Source organism: Marmota marmota, unplaced genomic scaffold (genome assembly GCF_001458135.2).
Source record: "Marmota marmota marmota unplaced genomic scaffold, marMar, whole genome shotgun sequence".
Taxonomy (NCBI): domain Eukaryota; kingdom Metazoa; phylum Chordata; class Mammalia; order Rodentia; family Sciuridae; genus Marmota; species Marmota marmota.
The window spans coordinates 5,121,368-5,143,486 of NW_026000108.1; the positions used below are offsets into that span (position 1 = coordinate 5,121,368).

The 22,119-nt window shown below is 55.9% G+C and overlaps 1 protein-coding gene across 1 annotated transcript in view; it reads left to right on the plus strand.

Annotated features, from left to right (window-relative positions):
• Evc2 (EvC ciliary complex subunit 2) overlaps positions 1-22,119 on the plus strand; it is a 90,252-nt gene that overhangs the window by 55,202 nt on the left and 12,931 nt on the right. Inside the window, 7 exon segments of the mRNA XM_015481940.2 lie at positions 335-510; positions 2,643-2,802; positions 4,141-4,314; positions 4,316-4,602; positions 8,033-8,237; positions 9,249-9,365; positions 19,235-19,462. Of these exon segments, the coding sequence (XP_015337426.1) occupies positions 335-510; positions 2,643-2,802; positions 4,141-4,314; positions 4,316-4,602; positions 8,033-8,237; positions 9,249-9,365; positions 19,235-19,462 (1,347 nt within the window).

A 22,119-nucleotide genomic window follows, 5' to 3' on the forward strand; every position in this document is an offset into this window, starting at 1 on the left:
GGTGCCCTGGGGGTGGGCTGGCGGCTGACTCACCAGAGCTTTTGCAGGGTCCTGGTGGTGGCGGAAGGATGCTTAGCCCAAGCCATGAATGTGCATCCTGCTTGGTGCGCGGGCCGCCGCGCTGACTGCCCTTGGCGGCCAGGTCTAGTGCATGTCTCATAGCTCTCTGGTTGGCATATGACTTTGTCCCAAGTGAGGAAGATAAAGGTGTCAATCACTGCTTCTGTTCCTCTGCTTTCTTCTGACAGGAAAATTAATATTTTGACAATAATTTTTCCTAACGTTTAATGAGACATACTTCAAAAAAAAATTTTTTTTTTTCTTTTTTAAACAGGAGAATGTGGAAGAGCTGATGGATTTCTTCCAGGCTACTAAGAGGTATCATCTAAGTAAAAGGTTTGGCCACAGGGAGTACCTGGTTCAGAACCTGCAGTGCATGGAGACCCGAGTGCAAGGCCTTCTGAGCACCGCAGCTGCACAGCCGACCCAGCTCATCCAGAAACATGAGAGGTGAGCCCCGCCCCAGCCTCGCCCAGCCCCGCCCCCAGGCTAGCCCCGCCCCAAGCAACCTGCCCCATCCAGTGGCTCCCTTTCCATTTGCTCATAATATGCAAAGGTCACTCTACTTGTTCTTAAAAACAGCCCTCAGTTGTAAAAACCCCGGGCGTCATACTGTTTTTTAAAGCACACGTGGCAGATGAGTCGTGTGATGAACCCCCGCGTGCCCATCCTTCTGCTTCCTCAGGTACCAACCTGCTGCCAGTCATGGTGGAGCTACGTGTCCCCCCATCCTGGATATCGTGGAGCAAATCTCCAGCTCCATTTTCTGGAGAAAAAGATGAAGGAGGTCAGGTTGACCATGGGGTGGTCGGGGAACAGCCCACCCGGGCCCTGGTGCGCCCTGGCATTAGCATTTGTCTTTGGCGTGAAGTGTAAAGGCCCAGAGATGCTTCTCTTGGTTTGACTAGTTTCTCTCAGCAGCACCTGGGCTCCACGTGGTCAGGTGAACGGTGGTGGGCAGCGGTCTCCACGTGGGATCACCCCTCTCTGGCATCCTGCTCGGCTTTTCTTTCAGGCAGCTTACTCGTGAACCATGAGATGTGCTCTCTTTGGGATATGAGAAGCTCTGAAGTGAACAGGAACGTGACTGTGAGGTTGGCTTTCTTACCACAGTTTGTGGCTTAGCAATGGGTTCTGTGACTTGGGTCATTTTACTAGGACTTCACAGCTTCCTGTTCTGGTGCAAGAGGATTCTGTGAGGTGCAGATTATGTGAACACCCCCACCTCAAGATGCTGATGGATGATCCCTGCAGTGGGCTCCACATGCCTGGTTAATCTGCGCTCCAGTGAAGGGAGCCTTCTTGCCTTGAGTTGAAGGCCCGACAGCTGGGTGTCCTTGGTGAGCAGCTGCTGGGGATCCAGGTCTTGCCTCTGGTTTTTAAGTTCTATTTTGAAGGACTGTTGTCGAGATTTCTGAAATGTGTAGTGCCCGTGCCTTTACCAGGTCACTGCCTCAGGATGCGTCCATTGAGGGTCTGTCCTGTGCTGGCTGGGGACCAGCCCTGGGGTGCAGACAGACTGGAGTAGAGGTGGTGTTGGGAGCAGATTGTCACAGTCAGTAACAGATTGTTACTCACAGTAGCAGAAGCACTGGAGACCATGGGAGACTGGGTGTAGGAATTGGCTCACGTGCTCATGGAGCAGGGAGGTCCCACCACCTGCCCTCTGCAAGCTGGACACCCAGGAGAGCTGGGGGCGTAATCAATCCAAGGTGGAGGCTGGAGAACCCCGGAGCTGCAGGTGTCAGCTCCAGCCAGGGGCTGGAGCAGGGTGGGGTGTGTGCTCTACAGTGTGAGGCTGAAGGGACGTGTTCCTCCCTCCTGGCCTTCTCTTCTTCATGAGTCAGCATCCTGGATGATGTCACCACACGACGGAGGGCCCTCTGCTGCTGGACAGAGGGCCACGGCCAGGTAGACAGTGGGCTGGAAGCTTTATCTGGCTCATGGCGTGTGGTGAGGGCCACCTCACGTCGCGGCAGAAGGTGTCATGTGGTGAGGGGGCGACTGAGGGACGGAGGGGAAGGGCCCAAACTGCCCCCCTGGTCCTCAGTGGTGGCGCCTGTTCCTGGGAAGCCCTCAGGACGGCTCAGCTCTTGAATTCGGGTCCCAGGGCTTAGCCCGCCACAGTGGCAGTTCAATTTCTGTGACCTTGGCTGAGTCCACCTGTTCACGGCTGACGTCCTCTGGAAAGACCGCAGCCCGTGCACCCGCGAGCCTGTGTGATCTGGCCACTCTCGTTGGCCTTCGTCTCCTGGACTGACTGTCCTTGCTGACACATGGGATTCCTGGTCCACCGTCTCCTCTTGGGAAACTCCCCGCCCCGCTGGCCCTGCGATGGCTGCTTGCCCCGGAACTCCCGCCATTCCTGCCCTCACAGCTGAGTCTGTCCTGCCTTGAGCTTTCCCGCCCGTCCACCTGACCCTGACCTTGGTGGGCTGGTCAGCTGGTGTTTCAGTCTCGTCTCAGCCGCCGGTGCTCCTTCTGGAGGGTAAAGGCTTCTCTGATCCGAACCAAACCAATGAGGAGCCGCACATTCAGCCCCGGCCACCTCAGGGTTCACGGGCTTTGGTCTCTCTCCCCAGGGCGGGGTACCTGGACGAAGACCAGATGGAAGTGCTCCTGGAGCGGGCTCAGACGGAAGTCTTTTCTATAAAACAGAAGTTGGAAAACGACTTAAAGCAGGAAAAGAAAAAGCTCCACCAAAAGTTGGTGACCAAGAGAAGGCGAGAGTTGCTTCAGAAGGTACGTCAGGTGCTGCGCTGTTCCTCTTCGGGCAACCCCTGCCAACACCACCAGGTCACGGCTGCCGTCCACCCTCGGTCGGGCAGGGCGCCTGGGCACAGTGCCTGTGCCATCTGCAGTTGATTGGTGGTGACTTTTTGGGGTGCCGCTTTACGGTGGCACATCAGAGAGCCGTGGTTGACTAGCCATGTCTGCGTGGGGAGGGAAGTGGCGGCTGGTGTGAGTGACGAGGACGATGAGGCCTTTTATTACCGAGTGCTGGGCCCCGCGCGAAGCCTGGGACCGGCCTCCATCACTGCAGTGTACGCCATCGGGGTGCCGCCTGTTCTCTGAGCCGCAGGTTAAAGGACCACAACAGGCCCGAGCCCCAGCTCTGAAGGCCTGGTCCAGCCAGGGCTAGTGACTAGAAGAAGGACTGCAGACCCCAGGAGAGAGCCTCCCGGTCCTCTGCGGGCTGAGTGACCCAGGGTTAGGATGGAGCGTCACAGAGCAGACTCTGCTGTCGTGTTCCCTGTGCTGAGGACACTGCCAGACACACAGGGGCCTTCCTTAGGAGAAGGAAGGAGTGGACCCTCTCTGGTCACCAGGAACCGTGAGCAGAAGGCAGGCCGCCTCATGTTCTGGTCAAGTAGAACGAGAGCAGCTGTAGACACCTGATAAGGACACCCGTGGGCATCTCACTCCCGTCAGGCTTCCCGCCACGAGGCCCGCATGCCCTCGGTTCTTTCTCCCCGGCCTCTTGTTCCCATTTCTTAACCTGAGCACGGCGAAGCCTCCCCCTTCGTGTCCGCTTGGCGTCCTTCTCCCCAGGGCCCTTCTGACTCCTCCTGGAGCCCTCTCACGTGGCTCTCAGGTTGGCTTTTTCCTTATAACATCACCATGTGCAGTTCCGGCCTGGCCTGGGGTGTGGTCATGGCTCTGAGATCTGCACCAGGGGCTTTCCTGAGGCTGTGCCGTATCAGGCCACTCATAATCGTCACAGCCACACCGTGTGTAGGTCCCATTACATCCCCGTTTTACAGAGCAGGATGTGGAGGCACTGATCCTCATTCAGGTCGCTCGGCTTGTAATGGAGGAGCCAGGATTGAAACCCAGACGGCCGGCCTCTTGACTTTACCTACTCAATAAGTCTTGTTCAGTGAACATCAAACATGAAGTTTCCAACGTCGTTCCTTTGCTCTTCTGCAGGATAATTTCTCAAATATGAGATTGTCGGGGAGGAGTGGGGAGTCGCTAAACCTTCCGTGTCCTCTGCCTCAAATTTCCGAAGTGTTTTCCCAGAGGGCTGTGCCTACCACCCTGCCCCCATTTGATCGTCCTTTGTCACCTTCCTGCCAGCACAAGGAGCAGCGGAGACAGCAGCTGTCCACCGGAGAAGCCCTCCGGGCTGCTGAAGACGCCGGCCAGTACCTGGGCCAGTGGAGGAGCATGGTGGCCGAGCACAGCGCCGCCCTGGAGGAGCTGCAGGAGGGCCTGGACCAGGCCGCCCTGGACGACCTGCGGGCCCTGACCCTGGCNCCTGGCGCTGTCGGAGAAGGCCACCGAGGCGCTGCGGCGCCTGCAGAGCTCGGGGATGACGCAGGAGCTGCTCAAGCGCAGCGTGCCCTGGCTCTTCCTGCAGCAGATCCTGGAGGAGCATGGCCAGGAGTTGGCCGCCCGCGCCGCGCAGCTGGAGGCCGAGGAGAGGGAGCGGGGCCAGGAGGGCATCCGGAGCGTGAGGCAGAGGCTGCAGGAGGACGCCCCGGAGGCCTCGGTGGAGGAGCAGGCGGAGCTGAGGTGCTGGGAGCGCCTGATCTTCCTGTGAGTGGCCCTGCAGGCCCCCTCTGCCCCCACCGCTGCCCTCCACCCAGCTGCTGAGGCGGGAGCCCAGGCTGCGGTGCCTAGGGTGGCCCAGCACAGGGCACCGACCCAGCAGATGAGTGTGCTCTGCCACCCAGACTCACAGCTCGCGGGGTGGACGGCGGGGCCAGGGGAGGAGGGTTCTGGGGACCGGGGGCCCTGGGTGCCTTGGGAGTGTGGGTGGTTCAGTGGACTGGCAGGGCCCGGCCCACTGCTCAAGGAGAAGTAGACTGCCCCCTCCCTTCCATAAGAAGTGTGGTTTGGTGAGGGGAGCTTGCAGAGTGGGGAGAAGGCTAGGTGAGGTCATGGCCGCCCTGTGGTCTCCCCCAAGTGTTCAGGCAGCACTGGCATTGGACCATGGGTGCAGTTCTCACACCTGGCCGCACCATATTTCCCCTGCTCCTTCATTGGCTGGCTCATTGGGCCACTGGTTCTTATTGATACCAGAACCACGAGGACTCCCACTCCAGAGTGGGACACACTGCTGGTCACAGCTGACCAGCACTCCTGCCGAGGAACTGGAAACCAGTGCATGAACCATGCACGGTGTCTTCCAGCCACACGGAGAGACCCAGTGTCAGGACCAGCTGGAGCCGGCTCTGGTTGGGGAGTCTTCTGCTTGCCCCAGTCATCTGCTGGTTCTTTGTGCAGACTGAGATTTAGCTCAGCCCAGGAGGGAGGCATGCGTGGCATATTAGACCCACAAAGATTTTGGTGGACATTGGAAACCCTCGGAGCCCCAAATATGACCAGTGTGGAAAGAGATGCAGGTGATGTAGAACAAAAGACCAGGCTTTAAATTCCAGCACCCACCACCAGCTGTGTGGGTGGACAAGTTACTTAACTTCTCTGGGTCTCGTCTTTCTTGCCTATGAAACAGGGATGACAGTATTAAATAATTTATAGCACTTGATGCTATCAGGTGGGTTAACACGTGAAGCGAATGTTTATGTAAGAGCCTGTCTCTATGTGGGGACCCTTGGACAGGTGTCAGGTGGCCGAGCATCTGCAGGATCTTGCTGACCTGAAGGACTTAATGCCCCTTCCCTCCCAGTCCTCCTCCCTAGCACCGACCTTGCTGTGGGGAGTCGGTCCCCAGGTGTTCATGCCGAGTGATGTCATCTGGTTTTCAGTGAGTGACTCCGCTCTTCCCACCTCTCTCTTGTGCTCCTGGCTTCATTGATTCCCTGATCTTCATTAGTTATTACTTTCCTGACACGGGAGCCGAGACGCCGTCTTCTCCAAGCCACACAAATCAGACCCTTACGGGCCCTTGGCAGCACTGTGAGTGGCCCTTGGCAGCACTGATGCCGCCCAGGCCTCTGCTCGTCCAGCTGGCTTTGGACTCTGTGCAGCCCTTGAATTAGACTTGATGTTCCCATTACTTGGTGGTCATTTTCTTCAATTTCGTTTGGGTCCATTTTGCAGGGACCATTACTAAAACTGCCACTGAGTTAGCCACCAGCGGGGAAAGAGAAATGTGGCTTGGCTATCGGGACTCTTCAAGGTTTTTCCGAGGATTAAAGAGGGTTAACCCACAGTGACCGCGGCGTGAGCTGCTCATACGTGTGGCTTATTTAAGGTCCCAGGGGCTGCGGCCTTAGTTTCCATGGCGTTGTGTAACGATGGCTTGGTACCATTGTTTGGAGACACGGTTTATGAGCCTCCCATCTGCACACAAGACGGGGTTGCTGTGAGCCTCTTCAGCCAGAGTTGGGATTAAGAAGGAGGCCTGTTTTTTGCTAGGGAAAGTGTGTCTTGATACTCCTTTCCTAGGTTTCTAATCTGATTTTAACTGCCAGGGCAAAGACCTGCCTCCTGTCTTTCTATATTCTCTGGTCCTGGTAGCAGAGGACCAGGACCAGGCCACAGGGGCCATTCTGCTGGAAGGTGCGAGATAGGACCTAGGTGCCCGTGGGGTGCTTTTGTTCTGGACAGTAACCGGCAGACAGTGGGAGAGGCTGTGCATGGGGCGAGGGCCAGGGACGGGCTGCATCACTAGAAGTGCTCTAGAAACGGGGGGGGGGGGGCCTTGGAGTGAGGACCCCATGACAGGGTGCCCTGCCCCGGGGCCCTCGCCTGTGGCCTGTGATGTGACCCTCAGGCCTTCTGTCTTCCTCTGAGGGCCCCTGACATCCTGAACTCCTCCTGCACTTCCACAGGAGAACTTCCCTGGTGAGCCAGGATGTAGAGATTCAGGTATGTGAGGCTTGCCCTGGCCTCCCTGGGAAGTATTCTGCAAATGTTCCCAGAAAGCCACTCCCATGCAGCCTGTTGACAGCGCCAGAGTGACAGGAGAAACTCAGGTCGCTCTGCAGAGATTGGTTGGATGAATAAACAGACACACCCTGTCGGAAGCAGGAGCGAGAGGTCAGGCCCCTTCCTGGTTGCTCCCTCCCGAGTTGAGGAGGGACTTCCATCCAGACATCCACCCTGGGACCCATGAAGCTGGGAAAGTGAGCGGGTGGCCACTCTCCCTTGGGAGTGGCTGTGGGCCTGGCCAGAAGGAAGCTGGGGATGTTCCTCAGTCTCCTCTCGTGTAAGTTGAGGATCAGCAACGATGTAGGTCAGGGTCTCTGATTCCCAGGGCTCCTTAAGGGGGCACCACAACCAGGTGGCTTCAAACCAGAGGCACATGATTGTTTCCCCGTTCTGTGGGCCACAGTGAACTCAGGGTGCAGGAGGGCCGTGCTCCACTGAGGCTCTGGGGAGGCCGTTCCTCACCCTTCTCTGAGCTTCTGCATTGGTCTGTAGACACGTCACTCCCACCTCCACCTCTGTTGTCACATGGCTCCTGCCCCGCATGATTGTCTCCTCACCTGTCCCACCAGGACATCAGTTATATCAGAGTTCAGGTCCACTCCATTCCAGTGGGTCTTCATTTGCAAAGACCCTGTTTCCAAATGGCCCATTCACATCCAAGGGACACAATTCAGTGCATAGCAGTAAACTGCCTGGCATGGTCTGTGGCGTGGAGTAGGTTTGTGATAAATGACAGTTGCCATCCTTTAGGACCCTTTCCCTGACCCCGACCTGTCCTGGGTGCCACTTGCCCCTGCTTACAGTGCTGTTGCCTGGGGTTGGTGGACAGGGCTTCATTTCTTGTCTGTTTCTCCAGGGGGGCCAGGTTGTGGTCACGGGCGTGAATGCCAGAAGACCGATTCCTCCTCTTGGGCTGCCTCCTTGAGCTCTAGGTCTCAGCTCCACGTGACCCTGTGCCCAGCAGTGCATACATTAGGCACCCAGGAAAGGCTTGCGGATTGAACGCCCAGAGGAGCAATGAGTTTCCTCCACACAGGGACTTAGTTCATGGGCCGTGAAGTCCCAGCTCCCACCCCAACCCCACACCTGCGTTTCCTCTTGGTGGAACATGCCACTGTCCCCTCCACAGGCGGCTCTGCTGCTCGGCCTTCTCACTGTCTGAAGAGGAGCTGCTCAGGATGAGGCAGGAGGTCCACGGCTGCTTTGCCCAGATGGACAGGAGCTTGGCCCTACCCAAAATCCGGGCCCGAGTCCTGCTGCAGAGATTCCAGACCTCCTGGCGGGAAGCAGAGGTCCTGAAGCTGGACCAGGCTCTGGCTGCACCCGAGCTGCAGGTAGGCGGGACATCATGGCCTCTCAACTGCAGGGACTGGCCACTACTCCGCAGCATCTGACCCTGCGGGGTCCTGTGTCTCTGTCCCCCACCCAGATTCCTCTCCTCTGTCCTCTCCTTTCCAGCCATGGTAGGTCTTACTGTTCTTGGAATAGCCAGGTTTGTTGTGACCTCAAGGTCTGGGGACAGCTCTGGGGCCATGCAGATGCCCTTACCCAGTTGGTACAGTGTCCACCTGCAGCCGCCCGTGGTTTGCAGCCACACTCTTCTGTACTCTTCTCCTGAATGTTGTGCCGGGTGGAAGGGAGGCACCTGACCTGAGAAGTGGCTCTCTTCTCTTCTCCCATCGTTGTGGACAGTGACTGATTCAGGGTACAAAAGGCCTCTCTGCAAGTGGCACCAAGGAGGGTTGCTCACCTCAGCTCAGTGGGCTTGGAGAAGAGTCTCTTGTACTGGGATGGTGATTGACAGCTGCCTTTTAGTGACCACCTGCGTGTCTCAAGGGCAGATGAGTCTGGTGCAGCTGATCCTGCACATGATCTGGAACTTGCTGTTGCAGACCTCTGTGGCCACACCTCCTTAATGCATGTGATCTGGAACTTGCTGTTGTAGACCTCTGGGGCCACACCTCCTTGAGTGCCATGATTTTGATCTTGCTATTGTAGACCTCTGGGGCCACACCTCTTGAGTGCACATGATCTTGAACTTGCCATTGCTCCTGCCTGCAGCATGCTCTGTAGTCTCTTCACCCCTCAGTTCAATGTCACCTCCACCAAGAGGCCTTCTCTGAGTGCCCATGTAAAATAACCTTCTCCCAGGCATGCTTTGTCACGAGGCCACCACCTGGCATGATCCAGGAAGAGACTCGTCTTTCCTCCCCGCTGGCCTGAGGTGGAGTTGGGCAGTTCTGTGAGCCAGAGTCTTCCCTTGGCTTGGGGCGACCTGGGGCTGCATGAGCTTGCTGGTGACCATCTTGATGCCAGTGTTTTCTCTGACCCCTCTCCACCCACAGTCCAAGGCAAGGAAGCCACGGTCCAAGAGTAAAAGCAAGGTAGACCTTTTGAAGAAGTGCATTGAAGACAAGATTCGCCTCTTTGAGGAACAGGCTCCTGAGGACCTGGTAGAAAAGGTGGGTGCGTCTGCTTCATTGGTTGCGTCTCTCTGCACCCAGCAGGTGACGCTGGCCGTTGGCAGGTGTGTGGAGTTCTCCTGGGCTGCTCCGTCCATCTGTCCCGAGCACCGTGCTCTGGAAGTCACCATCCTGCACATGTGGCCCCTCTCCCCTGGGCCCTCCCCGCTCCCTGGGCCTTCTATCTGAGCCTCTTTCCCCGGGTCTCTGCCGGGAGATCTCGTCACCTCCGGCTCTGCTCCTCGTGGCCCTGGTCCCCCTGTCATATGCCTGGCTCTGTCCTGGGGCATTGCGCCTGTCCTCTCTCCCCATCTCCTTTTTACCTGTGAGTCCTGGGCTGTGGTCCCACGTCCCCTCTCCCTCCAGCCTCTCCTCATCGCCGTGTTTGGTCCTTGTGTCCGGCGCACCCTCGGGCTCCTGCTGCTCCAGGCTGCGTTCTGCCTGCTCCTGCAGTCGCCTCTCGGGTCACTTCCTGGACGCGGAGCTCTGTCTTTTGCTGTCCTTAGGCGTTGCCTCTGTGTCCTCTCCGGGACGTCCCCCTGTACACCTGGCGCCTCCCTCCCCGCAGCCTGCGCAGCCCCCTTTCAGCAGTGCTTCGGGCACTGCTCATTTGCTCCCTGAGTGTTTGAGGAGACAGTGACGTCCTGGCACCGTGTCCCCGAGCTCTGGGTGCAGCCTGATTCAGATGGTCCTGCTCCTGCTCTCTATTTGGGGACCCTGATGAGAAACACTTAAAATTGTCTCTCTGATCAGTGCTCCTCAGGGAAGGATCGAGGTGCTGTGGCCACGGCAGGCGGAGCAAGTAGGCAGCAGGTGCACTGTTGGTGGGTCGGGAGGAGAGGGCTTCCGTGGGGTCGCGTGGAGTGGACGCCACACGGGCTGCCTGTGCCCGTGTCTCCGGCGCTTTGCCTGTGTTGGGGGCTCCCCAGAGGACTGTGTTCAGGTGCCCCCAGCCAGGCCGGGTGGAGCAGCTGTGTTTGTGCCTGTCTTCTGTCCGTGTCCTCGCCTAGTTTTGTTTTTAATTAAAAAAAAAAAAATTTAAGGTAGGTGTACCTTGTCTCAGAAGGCAAATGTCTGGACCTGTGAAGGGTCCTAGAACCTGCTCTGGGCGCGGTCAGTGGCTCCTTTCCGGGGTCTAGGGGTTGACCATCAGCAGTCATGAGGAGCAGGCAGAAGTGCCTGTGACCGGTGGGGGAGCAGCTCATGATGATGCCTTGGGCCACGTGACCCGGGGCATCATCAGCGGTGACCTTTCAGTGAGAGGTGTCCTTGCAGTCTGCCTTCCCACCTGGCAGGTGCCCACCTCAGGCGCTCCCTGACGGCAGCTTAAAGGGCCTCCCTGCTCAGCAGGTAGACTTTGCTCCCATTCCTTTGCAGAGTGATTGTGGAGGGCAGCAACGGCCCCCACTCGCTGAGGGGCTGCCAGGTCATTGTCACAGTCAGGGTTCTGCAGACACAGAACAGCCAGGTGTACACCCTTGTAGGCACCGACAGGAGGGTTATTACGGGGATCTGCTCAGGCAAGTGTGGAGGCCGAGAGCCCACGATCCGCCCCTGTGAGCTGGGCAAGCCGAGGCAGTGGTCAGCTGAGTCTTGCCCACAGGCCTGGACCTGGGCTGCGGTGTAAGTCCAGAGTCCAGGGCCCGAGAACCAGGGGTACCGACGTCTCCCAGGGCAAAGAAACCACGGCCCTGCTCAGCGGAAGGCCCAGGGTCCCCTTCCCCCTCCCTTCCATTCTGCTGGGCCCTCCTGAGGCTGGACGGCCCCTGCTCACACTGGGGAGGGTCTTATTTGCTTAGTCCCCCAATTCCCATGCTGCTGTCACCCAGAAACACCCTCACAGACGCTTCCAGAAACAACACTCTGGGCATCCGTTAGCACAAGCCAGGTGGCACTAAAATCAACCCTCAGGGTCACATTTCAGGGGAGGGAGGTCCTCAGAGTCTGTGCAGCGGTGGAGATGGCGCCAGGTCCTCTGACAGCTGCCCAGGAGACCCGTGGAGGAAGCCTGTGGGAATGGGGTGCCTCCAGGGCCGCTCTGGTCTCTGGTTCACCTGGGGCAGCAGAGCATGCTGGGAACACTGTTGGGGCCCCTCCTTGACTGGAATCTGCAGGCACCAGTCCACCCTTAGCCCTGGATTGACACCCCCTTGTCTGGACTCCTCCGTGTGGCTGAGGGGAAGTGGGGTCTGGGGAGGGAAGGAGGACGGTTCACCCACCACCAGTGATGGCCAGGGCTGGGGTGAACCGCTGGCCGCCGTCCCCCTTGCCCTGCTGTGCAGCAGTGAGCTGGGGGCTGGAGGGCGTCACCTTCCTGGGAGGACTCTCGGGGACTCTCTGTCCCCCCTGCCCCACCCTTCCTCCCATGTTCCTTTGCTTCTCCTTCCCAGCCTGCCCTGCCCCGGCTCTTCCTCCTCCTGCTGGGAGCACGGCTGTATGCCTTCCCTGGGCCGGGCCCCTCTGGGGTTCATGGGTGCAGAGGCGCAGCTTGTCCCTCACCCCTGCAAGTCTGCCTCTGCTTTCAGAAAATCCACTGCCAGTCTGAAGCTCCACCCAGAATCCAGGGCCGTGGGTGAATTTGGGAGGGACAGAGAGGGACGGGCAGACCAGTGCGGGCCTCCTGGCCGCCCGCTTTCTGAACAGCTGACAGGTTGATGGGCCCCGGTGACACCTGTGTGTGAGGTCTGCACTCCGACGAGAGGCGACACAAGTGCCAGCCATGTCTGGCCTGTGCTTCCTGGCGGCTCCTCCCGGGCCTGTGGTAGCTCTGCCTGAGCTGCAGCTCCCTCCCCTGTGGGGCTCTGCTCCGCAGACTGTGGACACAGCGGCCCCCAGACTTGACTCTGGTTTCCTGAATCTGCAGAGCCACTGGGCTCCCCTGAGCTCCTGCCTCCCTCCGCTGCCTCTGAGCAGAGCGGGCAGTTGTGCAGCCCACCTGGCCCTGAGCTGCCGTTTTCTGGCCTAGACTTTTCCTAAGATCCTGGTAGTTTAAGGTGGAGAGTAAATCTGTTCACTGCTATTCCATCCTGGCCAGAAGCCGCATTTCTAACCCATCCTTTCATCCCTGGCTTTTAATTTTATGCATTATTTAGAGAAAAAAGTATGGGTGCGATCGACTTTGAAGTGGATTGGGGCTTCCTCGTGGCTTTATCCTAGGCCCATCTGAAAAACGACTTCCTTTGTCCTCAGACAGACTAAGTGTTTTCTGGTGGGTGGGGAGCCAGGCCCCAGGAGGCAGGGGACTGCCCCAGAGAGCGCAGACATCCTGAGGTAAAGTGGACACCACGCAGGCCCTGGGGAGGGCTGGGGGACAGGGTCACCTGCCTACCTGGCCTGGGAGACTCCCCGGTGGAGTTGGTTGGCCAGATCTATTGGATGGAACCTCCTGCTCAGATGGCCCTGGCCAAGCTCCGGTTTGTTGAAGACCTTGATGGGGACATAGGACATGTTTTCCCCCCACCTCAGTGTCAGGCCAAGCCCACGGCGGAGCAGGTCTGCGGCACAGCTGCGTGGCTTGTTTTCTGACTTTCCGTGAAAATAGACCTATCTTTCTTCTTCTCCTTCCAACTCTGTCATCTGTCTGTGGTCTGTTTCTGCTTCTTGCTTAAGCTGAAGCTTGGGGACTCCCTGTTGACACAAGCATCCTCCTGCCTTCGACAGTGGCTTGGCAGCTCAGCCCTCAGCCGGCAAGTTGTCTTCAGCCCCTCGATATTTCAAGGTCCCTGGAGCCTCCGCAGCCCTCCACGGGGAGGGAGGTGGACCAGCTGCCTCTGTTGGGTGAAGAGGTGAGGCTCAGGGTGGTCGCAGGCTCCTCCCAGGCCACACAGCGGGCGGGTGGCAGAGCAGAGCCCACAGCACAGCACAGCGCAGCCACCTGCTTCCTGCACCAGCAGAGTGGTTTGGTGGATCCAGAATGGAAGGACGTTGGGCCTGTCTTGGGTGTGCTTCTCCTGCTGTCTGAACAGATTCCTCATCCCTGTTCTCCAGGAGCCGGAATCACACGACTGCATTCCCCACTCGCCCATTATTTCTGGTCTTGTTCTGATGATCTTCCTCCTGTCTGGACAGCACGCCCACCACAGCCACCGCCCATCCGCCCATCGTATCCACGTCCCAGACTCCACTGCCTGCACGTGGCCCTCCGCTTGCCATAGTCTGGGCAGCTGCCTGGGCGAGTCTGCAGAGGCGGCTGGCACAGTCAGAACCGCTCTTCACACTGCTCTGACTTCAGCAGGATGGAGCAGGAGGATGAGGTGCCTGACTAGAGGGGGATGGAGGGCCAGGCCTCCTAAAGCTGGGACACAAAGGTGCCGTGAGCAGGGACCACCTAGGCAGGGGAGGGGACATTCCCCCATCCACAGAGACGGCCGAGGTTCCACAGGGCTCTGCTCACACTGTCCCCCTCGTCCCCCGCAAGCTCCCCGCCCTGAAGCTCCCTTTTGAGAGTCTGTGGCTTCCCATTGCCCGCCTCTTGGCCACGGGGCCTGGTGGTCAGACCTCAGCTCGCCTTTCTGATCTGTTCTACCTTTCACGTTCCTAAAGACGACGGGCTGTCCCCGGGTGGTTGGACGTGATGGCCCTTTTCCTACTTTCCATTGGTTGTTCATTTAAAATGTTCCCTTCTGTCTTCATCAACCCTCCTGTAAGTAGTCAAATGCCTCTTTCTACAAAGCTTGGGCTAAAAAAGAGCCACTCCCCCCAACACACACACACGTATTGTTGACTCCTCAAGTTAATAGTTCCTAACTTTTTGCTTGATGTTTTGACCTTGGTGTCTCTAACACGCTTGTCTTGCTGTTGGATCTCCACCTTAAGATTACTGATTTGCAGGCTGGGGCTGTGGCTTAGCGGTAACACACTTGCCTGGATTCTCAGCACCACGTATAAATAAATAAAATAAAGATCTATCAACAACTAAGGAAAAAAACTAAAAAAAAAAAAAAAGGATGACCTATTTGCTCTCCTTTGTGGAAGGTGAAGATTTACTCTGAGTCTTCTCAACCTGTACCCCACATGCCCTGACATAGTTAGATCAGCATTTACATTTTCTATTATTATGACCACCTGAATGTTATCCACAGGTGAATCACAGAGCAAACTGGGGTCTTCTTCATTTCTGCGTTAGCTTTCTGTTTTTCTTGGAGTTACTATCATCCTTTAGTTTCTCTTTGGTTACTTTTCCCTACTTACCACCAAAATTCGGTCCACTTCTTGACAGCTGGCCAGACTTCCCACCAGGACCATCACCTCTATTAATCGCATCTCCATGAGGACATCTCTCTGTGCCTCTGCACTGCTGCCACCTTAGGGTCATGCTGCCAACCCTCTTCAGCCTTCTCTTTTCTAATTTCTTCTTTGTTATAATGAAACACATCTTCTGTTAGTTTCCTAGGAAAGGAGTTAATACTTTGAACTTTTGCAAGACTGAAAATGCTTCTGTTTTGCCCTGTGCTTGACATCAGTCTAACCCATCTTGGGATTCTGGAAACTTCCTTCAATTGTATTAAGGATTCCTCCCCTTCTGAATATCCAGATGCTGATCTCTTTTCCTTCATTTTCCTCTTTCACTGTTTTCCTTCTCTTTGTCCTTTGCTTTACTTGTGAGACATTCAAAGGTCTTACAAACCTTTGAGTTTTTCTCTTCTGTTTTCAATTTCTAAATCTTCAAGAGCACCCACCCTCCATACTCTCTTCCTTAAAAAAGACCATGAGGGCTGTGGCTGGGGCTGAGACTTAGTGGTAGAGCACTTGCCTAGCATGTGTGAGGCACTGGGTTCAATTCTCAGTAGTGCATATAAATAAAATAAAGGTCCATTGTCAACTTAAAAAAATTTAAGCCCATTTTTAAAAAAAGAACATGTTTTTTTGTTGTTGTTTTAAGGCTCATTTAACGTTCTACCTCTTTCTGAGAATGATTTTCTTTTTTAATTCCTAGGTATTCACTTCTGTGTTCATTAGAAGTTTTCCCAGGCTTGTGGTCCTCCTTGGTGGTCTGCTCATATTTAAGAATGGGGTAGTAAAAAGCTGTCAGGAGTCTCTAGGCCTCCAAGTGGGGCTCATAGACTGTGACCTTCACTCTGGTGTGATGAGACTGGGCCATTCTGTTGGGGAACCCCGAGGTCAGTGCCTTCAGACCTAGTGCCTTCAGGCTAGTTGGGTTCCTGAACGAGGGCCACTGCAGCCTCCTGCCTACACGGCAGAGCCTGGCTGCCCAGCTCCTGCGGAGCCAAGTGGGGAGAGAGCTGGGGATGGAGGCCTCTCAGCCCAGTCTCCAGCGTGGGGCCTCTGCCACCAGATGAGCCTGGTCTCCTCCTCCTGGGTCAGACTCCCAAAGAGCAAACCCCAGCTGTCTGCTGGGCAGGGAGGGCAGGGGCTGTGGATGGAGGTGGGGGGGACTTCCGGGGGCCTGCTCCCTGGTTAGCTGGCCGCCCTCTCCTTTCCCAGCACTGCTAGGTGCACCTGATGGTGCAGTTTCTAAGGCGGGGATCCTGCGGTGTGGGTCCTGTTGCTTCTCTGTGCCCCCACCCGGGGGGGACTGGCTCTGGGTGTCCATCCAGTTCCTTTCCACTCGGACGTCCAATTTCTGGCTTTTAGATTCTGCTCCCTCTGCGCCCACCCTTCCTTTCCTTCTTAACACAGTAGGTGCTCCTTGTAAGTCCCTTTGTCATCAGCCACCTCCAGTGTTGACCTTTCTGTACCTCGTACTGGATTTTGTGATCAGAAACAGACAACCACAACCTCCCCTTCTAGAGGGGGAAAGTCCCTCAATATTGCGAGCCATTCTTCCCGTCTTTCCTGGCTCGACTTTAGAGAGGTCCTCTTTATTAAGGGTCAAGGTGGTGCTAACGGCAATGATGCAGTGAGGGGACTGGCAGCTCCTGCTCATCTGGTGCTCACTGGGTACCTCCTGCTCTTTTGTTTCCTTTTCACACACAAACCTGAGGCTCAGAGAGGTTGAACACCTTGGCTGGGTCACACAGCTGGTTGGGTGGTATGTGGTTTCTTGCAGGGAAGAGACGGCAGACCAGCCTTAAACTCCAGGTGGCCAGGCAGATGCCCCTCGATTGTGTGACATTTGTGCTCTGATCGCGGTGAGGGCGGGAGGTCGAGTCTTTCCAGGAGCAGAAGTGAATAATCCTGAATCTGAATGGGAGTGGAGTGATGGTCCCTGAGCAAGGTCATGTTGTTCCACAAACATTGATGCAGGGGACCTCACAGGTCCGCTGTCCTCCCGATGGAAGACGCGGGAGGGTCTTCTTCACTTCCCGCCTGCCTTCCCACCTCGTCTGGGCACCTAGAGCCACTGAGGGGAGGATCCGCCTGGAGAGGGACCCTCCAGCCGCAGCGGTGCTCACGGAGCGTGGCTCAGCCCCCTCTTCCAGCTGGTGGACGCGGGAACCTTGATGTGGCCTCTGCTGGCCTGACTTTCCGTGGCAGGCACTGGACTCTCCCTCCGGCCCCCTGTTCCCCCCGGGTGTTATGGGATGGGTGGGATTAAGGGGGTGGGCGCGGTCAACTCCTCCTCTCTCTGGGAGCCCGAGGCCTGAGGGGCCCCTTCTCTGCAGGTTGTGTGCCGAACCTGGGGGCCTCCCGGTTGGAGACCCGCCTGAGCCCCCTCCTCTGAGCTCCTCATGGTGCTGAGGCTGACCTGACTCAGCCTCTGTCTGGCTGGCCCTTGCATCCGGTTGCATGGGCTTCCAGACCTGCGGACTGTGACTTCAACGAATCCCCGGAGTCCCCGTGGCTCTGCTGGCTGGCGGGGTCTCAGGGCATACCTGGGATTCCTCCTCTGAGCTCCACGTGCTGCAGGGAAAACTGGTAGGAAGTTGGTCAAGCTTCCAATTTAAAATAAGGGAATTTAGCAGGAGATTGTTCAGCGAATGAATTATTATTTCAGATGCTTGAATATTTAATGAAGCCTGTCCTTAATAACCTCATAGAAATGCAAATCTGTCCTTTCCTAGGAGTCCTTTTAGACAAGGACTTGAACCCTCTCTAGAGACATAATTTCATAGTCTGGAATGAATAAATTAAGCTTTCCAAGGAAGCAAAAAGGATTTTGGAATATCTTAAATTTTGTAGTCCATGTTGTTCTTATGGTATACACAAAGAGCTAATTGTTCCCCCACATTTTAAGTTTACATTTGCATAAACAGAACTCCAGCTAGCCCTGTGGCCACCTCATTCTGCCCTGCATCTCTGTAGGAGACTGGCCCTTGTAAGACTTGGACCTCTGCTTGCTCACCCAAGAGGGAAATCGAGACCATACGGTGTAACCTGTAAAACTGAGCTCATGCGGGTGCATGATGAAGGAGACAGCTCGTCCATTTCTTGCTCATCTTTTTATTGTGCTGAAACATTAACTTCACACAAAACACACCTATTCAATCATTTTTAAATGTACAGCTCACTTGTATTAGTCAGATTTCCATTGCTGTGACAAAATACTTGAGAAAAACAAAGGAGGAAAGAGGTATTTTGGCTCTCTGTTTCAGAGGTTTCAGCCCATGGTCAGCTGGTTCCATTGCTGTGGACCTGTGATAAGGCAGAGCGTTGTGGAAGAGAGGGCGTGGTAGAGAGGTGCTGCCCACCTTGGTGGTTGGGAAGCAGAGAAAGAGGGAGAGGGAGGCTGGGAACCAGATATGGTCCCCAAGGACATTTCCTGAAGGACTCTCTTCCTGCGGTGAGGTCCTGCCTCCTGCATTCCCTCCACCTCCAACAGTCCACTCATTCAGGTGATGCATCAATGGGTCCACCCACTGACGGGGGCAGAGCCCTCAGGATCCCATCACCTTCCCAAAGCCCCACCTCGGATCCCTGCTGCCTTGGGGCCCAACCTGCAACACAGGAGCCTTTGGGGACACTCCAGGCTCAATCCTCACGAGGCACCAGGTACCCTCGCACATGAGTGTCATCACCATCCCACTCCAGAACTTTCCGTCTTGCATATGCATCATACAGTGTCCACCGTTCCTCCTGCCCCGTCCCCAGTGCCTTTATGCATCTGACTTCCCAGGGACTTCAGATGGGGGGTCATGCAGCACTTGTCCTTTGGGACTGGCTCACGTCACACAGCCTGGTGTCCTCGAGGTCTGTCTCTACCGAGGTCGGGATTCTCTTCCTGGGTAGGCTGAGTGGACCGCGTTTTCCTTGTCCGGGTGTCCCCCGTGGACGCGGGCGTGCGCCTTTCTTTGGGTCATGGTGACTTTGAGGAGCCACGGTGCCTGTGCAGCTTTTTTTCCGGGTCACACTTCTGCTCCTCCTGCAGAGAGTGGGGTGCACAGAGTGCAGCCTGCCTTTTAGGGCTCGGGTGAGGTGAGAGGCACTGATGTCACACCTGTAGCCTTGACAGAAGAGAAGACAGGTGGACGCTGAGGGACTGTAGCCGAGTGGCCATGGTCGGGTCTGCTGGCTGGACACGTACAGAGCTCCGGGTGCAGCCTGCCCTGCCTCTAGCAAGTGTCCCCAAGGGGAGGAGGAGCTGGAGGGACGAGCAGAGAAGAGCAGGACAGGCGCTTGCTCCCAGAAGTGAGGATGCCCAAGGGGCCGGTCAGGAGCTGGAGACCAAAGGAAGAGAGCATGGCGGGCACTTCAGTCAGGCAGGTGCCAGGCTCTGCACAGGGTGGAGGGGCCTGGGAGCTGCGCAGGGAGAGTGAACGGAGGGTCTGAGCCGACGGCAGCACGCCCCGCTCACCCTCGAGGGTGGTAAGTACAGCATGAAGGACAGGCGTGGTCCTCAGAAGCTGGACACTTCTCGGTGGCTCTTGTAGATTCCCGTGCTTCTGTGGGACGGCTCTGGTCTCTGTGAGGTTGCTGGCTCTCCTTCCCGTCCCTCGGCTCACTGCCCTCTGGTGCTGCTGGTCCCCCAGGTGCGAGGGGAGCTGCTGCGGGAGAGGGTGCAGCGGCTGGAGGCCCAGGAGGGACGCTTCGCGGAGTCGCTGGTTGCTGTGCAGTTCCAGAAGGCGGCGCGGGCCACCGAGACCCTGTCGGCCTTCACCGCCCTGCTCAGCATCCAAGGTCTGCTGCTGGAGGAGCTGAGGGAGTTGGAGACACTGAGCCAGGCGGCTTGCGGCCAGATCCTGCAGTCCCACAGCCTGGTGAGTGCAGGAGGGGTCGGGAGGCACCGGCACCTTCTAAAGCCACCGTTTCCTCCAGCTGCAGATGGGCCATGAGCGCCCGGCCGGTCTATGCCCTGGGTGGGCTGAGGACCAAGTGGGGTGCATTGTAGGTCAGCAGCCTGCAACTCTCAGCCCAGGCAGCTCCAGGGCATTGCCTCTGGGGAGAGACCGTGGGGAACTTGTGAATCTTCTGGTCAATGGCGGGGGCCACAGTTTAATGACATTAGTGTTTCTTTCAAACAACAGAAGTGCATGTTTGAATGAAGATGCAGTAGGGGAAAAAATTGCATATTTCAATTAAGGGCATCCTGAACGTCACCGTATATTGGATTGTTTATCTTTGCAATTCTAAATTGTCATTAAGCCTGCAGGCTGCACTCTTTCAGGGTGAAGAAGAGGATCCATAACATGAGAGCTATGGTAATAACTGTTTTGAGGACGAATTTGAGGTCCTTTGTGCCTGGACTTTAGAATTTTATGTGTCACCTATTACTGTGATAATTACATGCAGGGGGAGGCCTCCCAGGTGTGGAGTAGCTCGTGGGGGCAGGCAGGGGCTCGAGTGTCCTGAACGGACCAGCGGCCAGTTAAGCATCGTCAGCTCTATTCTGTTTCTGAAGACTGCCATTTAAGTGTGATTAGCACTGAGTGCCGTTCCGCGCCCTCTGTTGTGGGTTATATTGTTGATTATCGTGCCCTGCTGTGAAGTGGGTGTTGTCAGCACGCTCACTCCTCAGGGAAAGAGAGATGTGGGCAGGTGGCAGGTCACGGCCTTCGTGAAGACCGTGTGGCTGATCAGTGACAGGAGCCAGAGTCTCTCCCTGACTTGGTGCACTGTCACCTTGGTGGATGGACTGTCCCAGCTGAGTTCATCAAGATGGGGGTCCCATAAATTCTTTAAAAGGTGGCAAATCACAGAGTCCAAGACTGTTTTCTGGCCACATGGTGAACGCTGTGTGGTGACAGCTGTCTTAAGGACAGAGCTCCCGTAGGGTCTCTGGGTGCTCCAGCACTGAGCTTCCAGTGCTGCCCCCGTAAAGCTCAAGCACAGGAGAACGTCCTTCAGGACTGGCTGCGGGTGTCCCCGTCAGAGCTGCAGGGAGCCTTGAGAGCAGATCGGGAGCCAGCACTGCGCTGACACCACCGACACCCGGAACCCGGGTTGGGATGAGCCCCGGGCAGGAGGCTGTGGGATGTGTCCATGGGGTAGGACACCCAGACAGGCTGGGGGGCCAGAGCCCCTACCTTCCCGCCTGCTGCATGCGCGGGGGGGAGGGGGAGCTGCCCTATGAGTTTTAAGGAAAGGCCTCAGCAGAGTGAAGACGAGAAGGGACCAGATGCATGCAGCCCTTCAGCCAGGACACCCCAGGTGACAAAGGAGCCAGCAGGACTCCAGGCTGGTCTCCAGTCCTGGTGCAGAGACTCGTTCTATGCAGAGCAAGGTGTCTGCAGAGGACACATCGGGATTTCTAAAGACTGAGTGCAGCCAGAGGTGAGCTCTCCGTGGGCAGGAAGTCACTGGGCAGTGAGAAGCCAGGGGAGATGACCTGTGTGAGCAGGCCAGGGCCTTCGAAGACATTGGGGACCCAAAGCATCAGCAGAATGTCATGATCTGTGAGTTTACTGAAAAAATAAAGGTCATACAAAAATGATGTTGAAACGCTGGTCACCTGGAGCATTAGTGATTCTGGACTTGTGTGAACTTAATAAAAGAAAATAAGAAGAAGGAAAAGTGAAAGAATAGGGAGGAGTCAGGTTAAGGTGAGAATCTCGGCACACACGCTTCAGTATGATTGGTGATCAGATGGAGCCCAGAGGGCACACAGAAGAGCATCTGAGAAGCCGCCCTGAGTGCACCCAGGATTCACAGCAAACAGGTAACCAAAATGTGTCCTTAGCACACACTGGAGCAGTGACAAATAATCACCATGTGTCACTCTGGCTACCTTTCAACAAAGGGCAATTAACCTCAAAACAGTTAAAAAAGATAATTGCTAAAGAGTCCATAATTTGTGACTTCAGAACATACCTCTGAATAATTCCTAGGTCAAAGAAATAATGGAAAATATTTTAAAAACATAGAGCAGAAAAATAATGTACATATGACATACCACAATGTGGAATTCAGCTAAAGCAGGTTTTGGAGGGAACTTTATACCCTAAGCTACATTAGGAAAGAAAGGCCCACAGCTGACCATGTAGGAAGCTGGGGTGGGGGAACTGGGGTAATTGGCCTGTGGAAAGCAGAGGAAGGAACATAGCGTAAATAAAAATAAAAACAGAACTGCCACAGGGAAGTGGAAAGTTGAATTTTTTGGGGGAAAAAAACTTATAAAATATACAAATGTCTGGCAAGACTTGCCATGACAAAAAGAGGTGAGGGACAAGTAAATAATACCAGAGTTTAGAAAGCAACTGTAGATGCAGCAGTTTTTTAAAATAGGAGAATACTGTGCACAGCTTTATGTTGAAGAATCTGAAAAGAGAAAATTTCTAGAAAAGTCTGAAAGATTGACTCAAGATGGAAAAAACATGTACATTCCTAATGCCATGAAAGAAACTGGTGCATAGGTTAAGCACCTCCCTGTTCACAGAAAACACCCAACCGAGACAGTTCTGTAGGCGGACTCCACCAA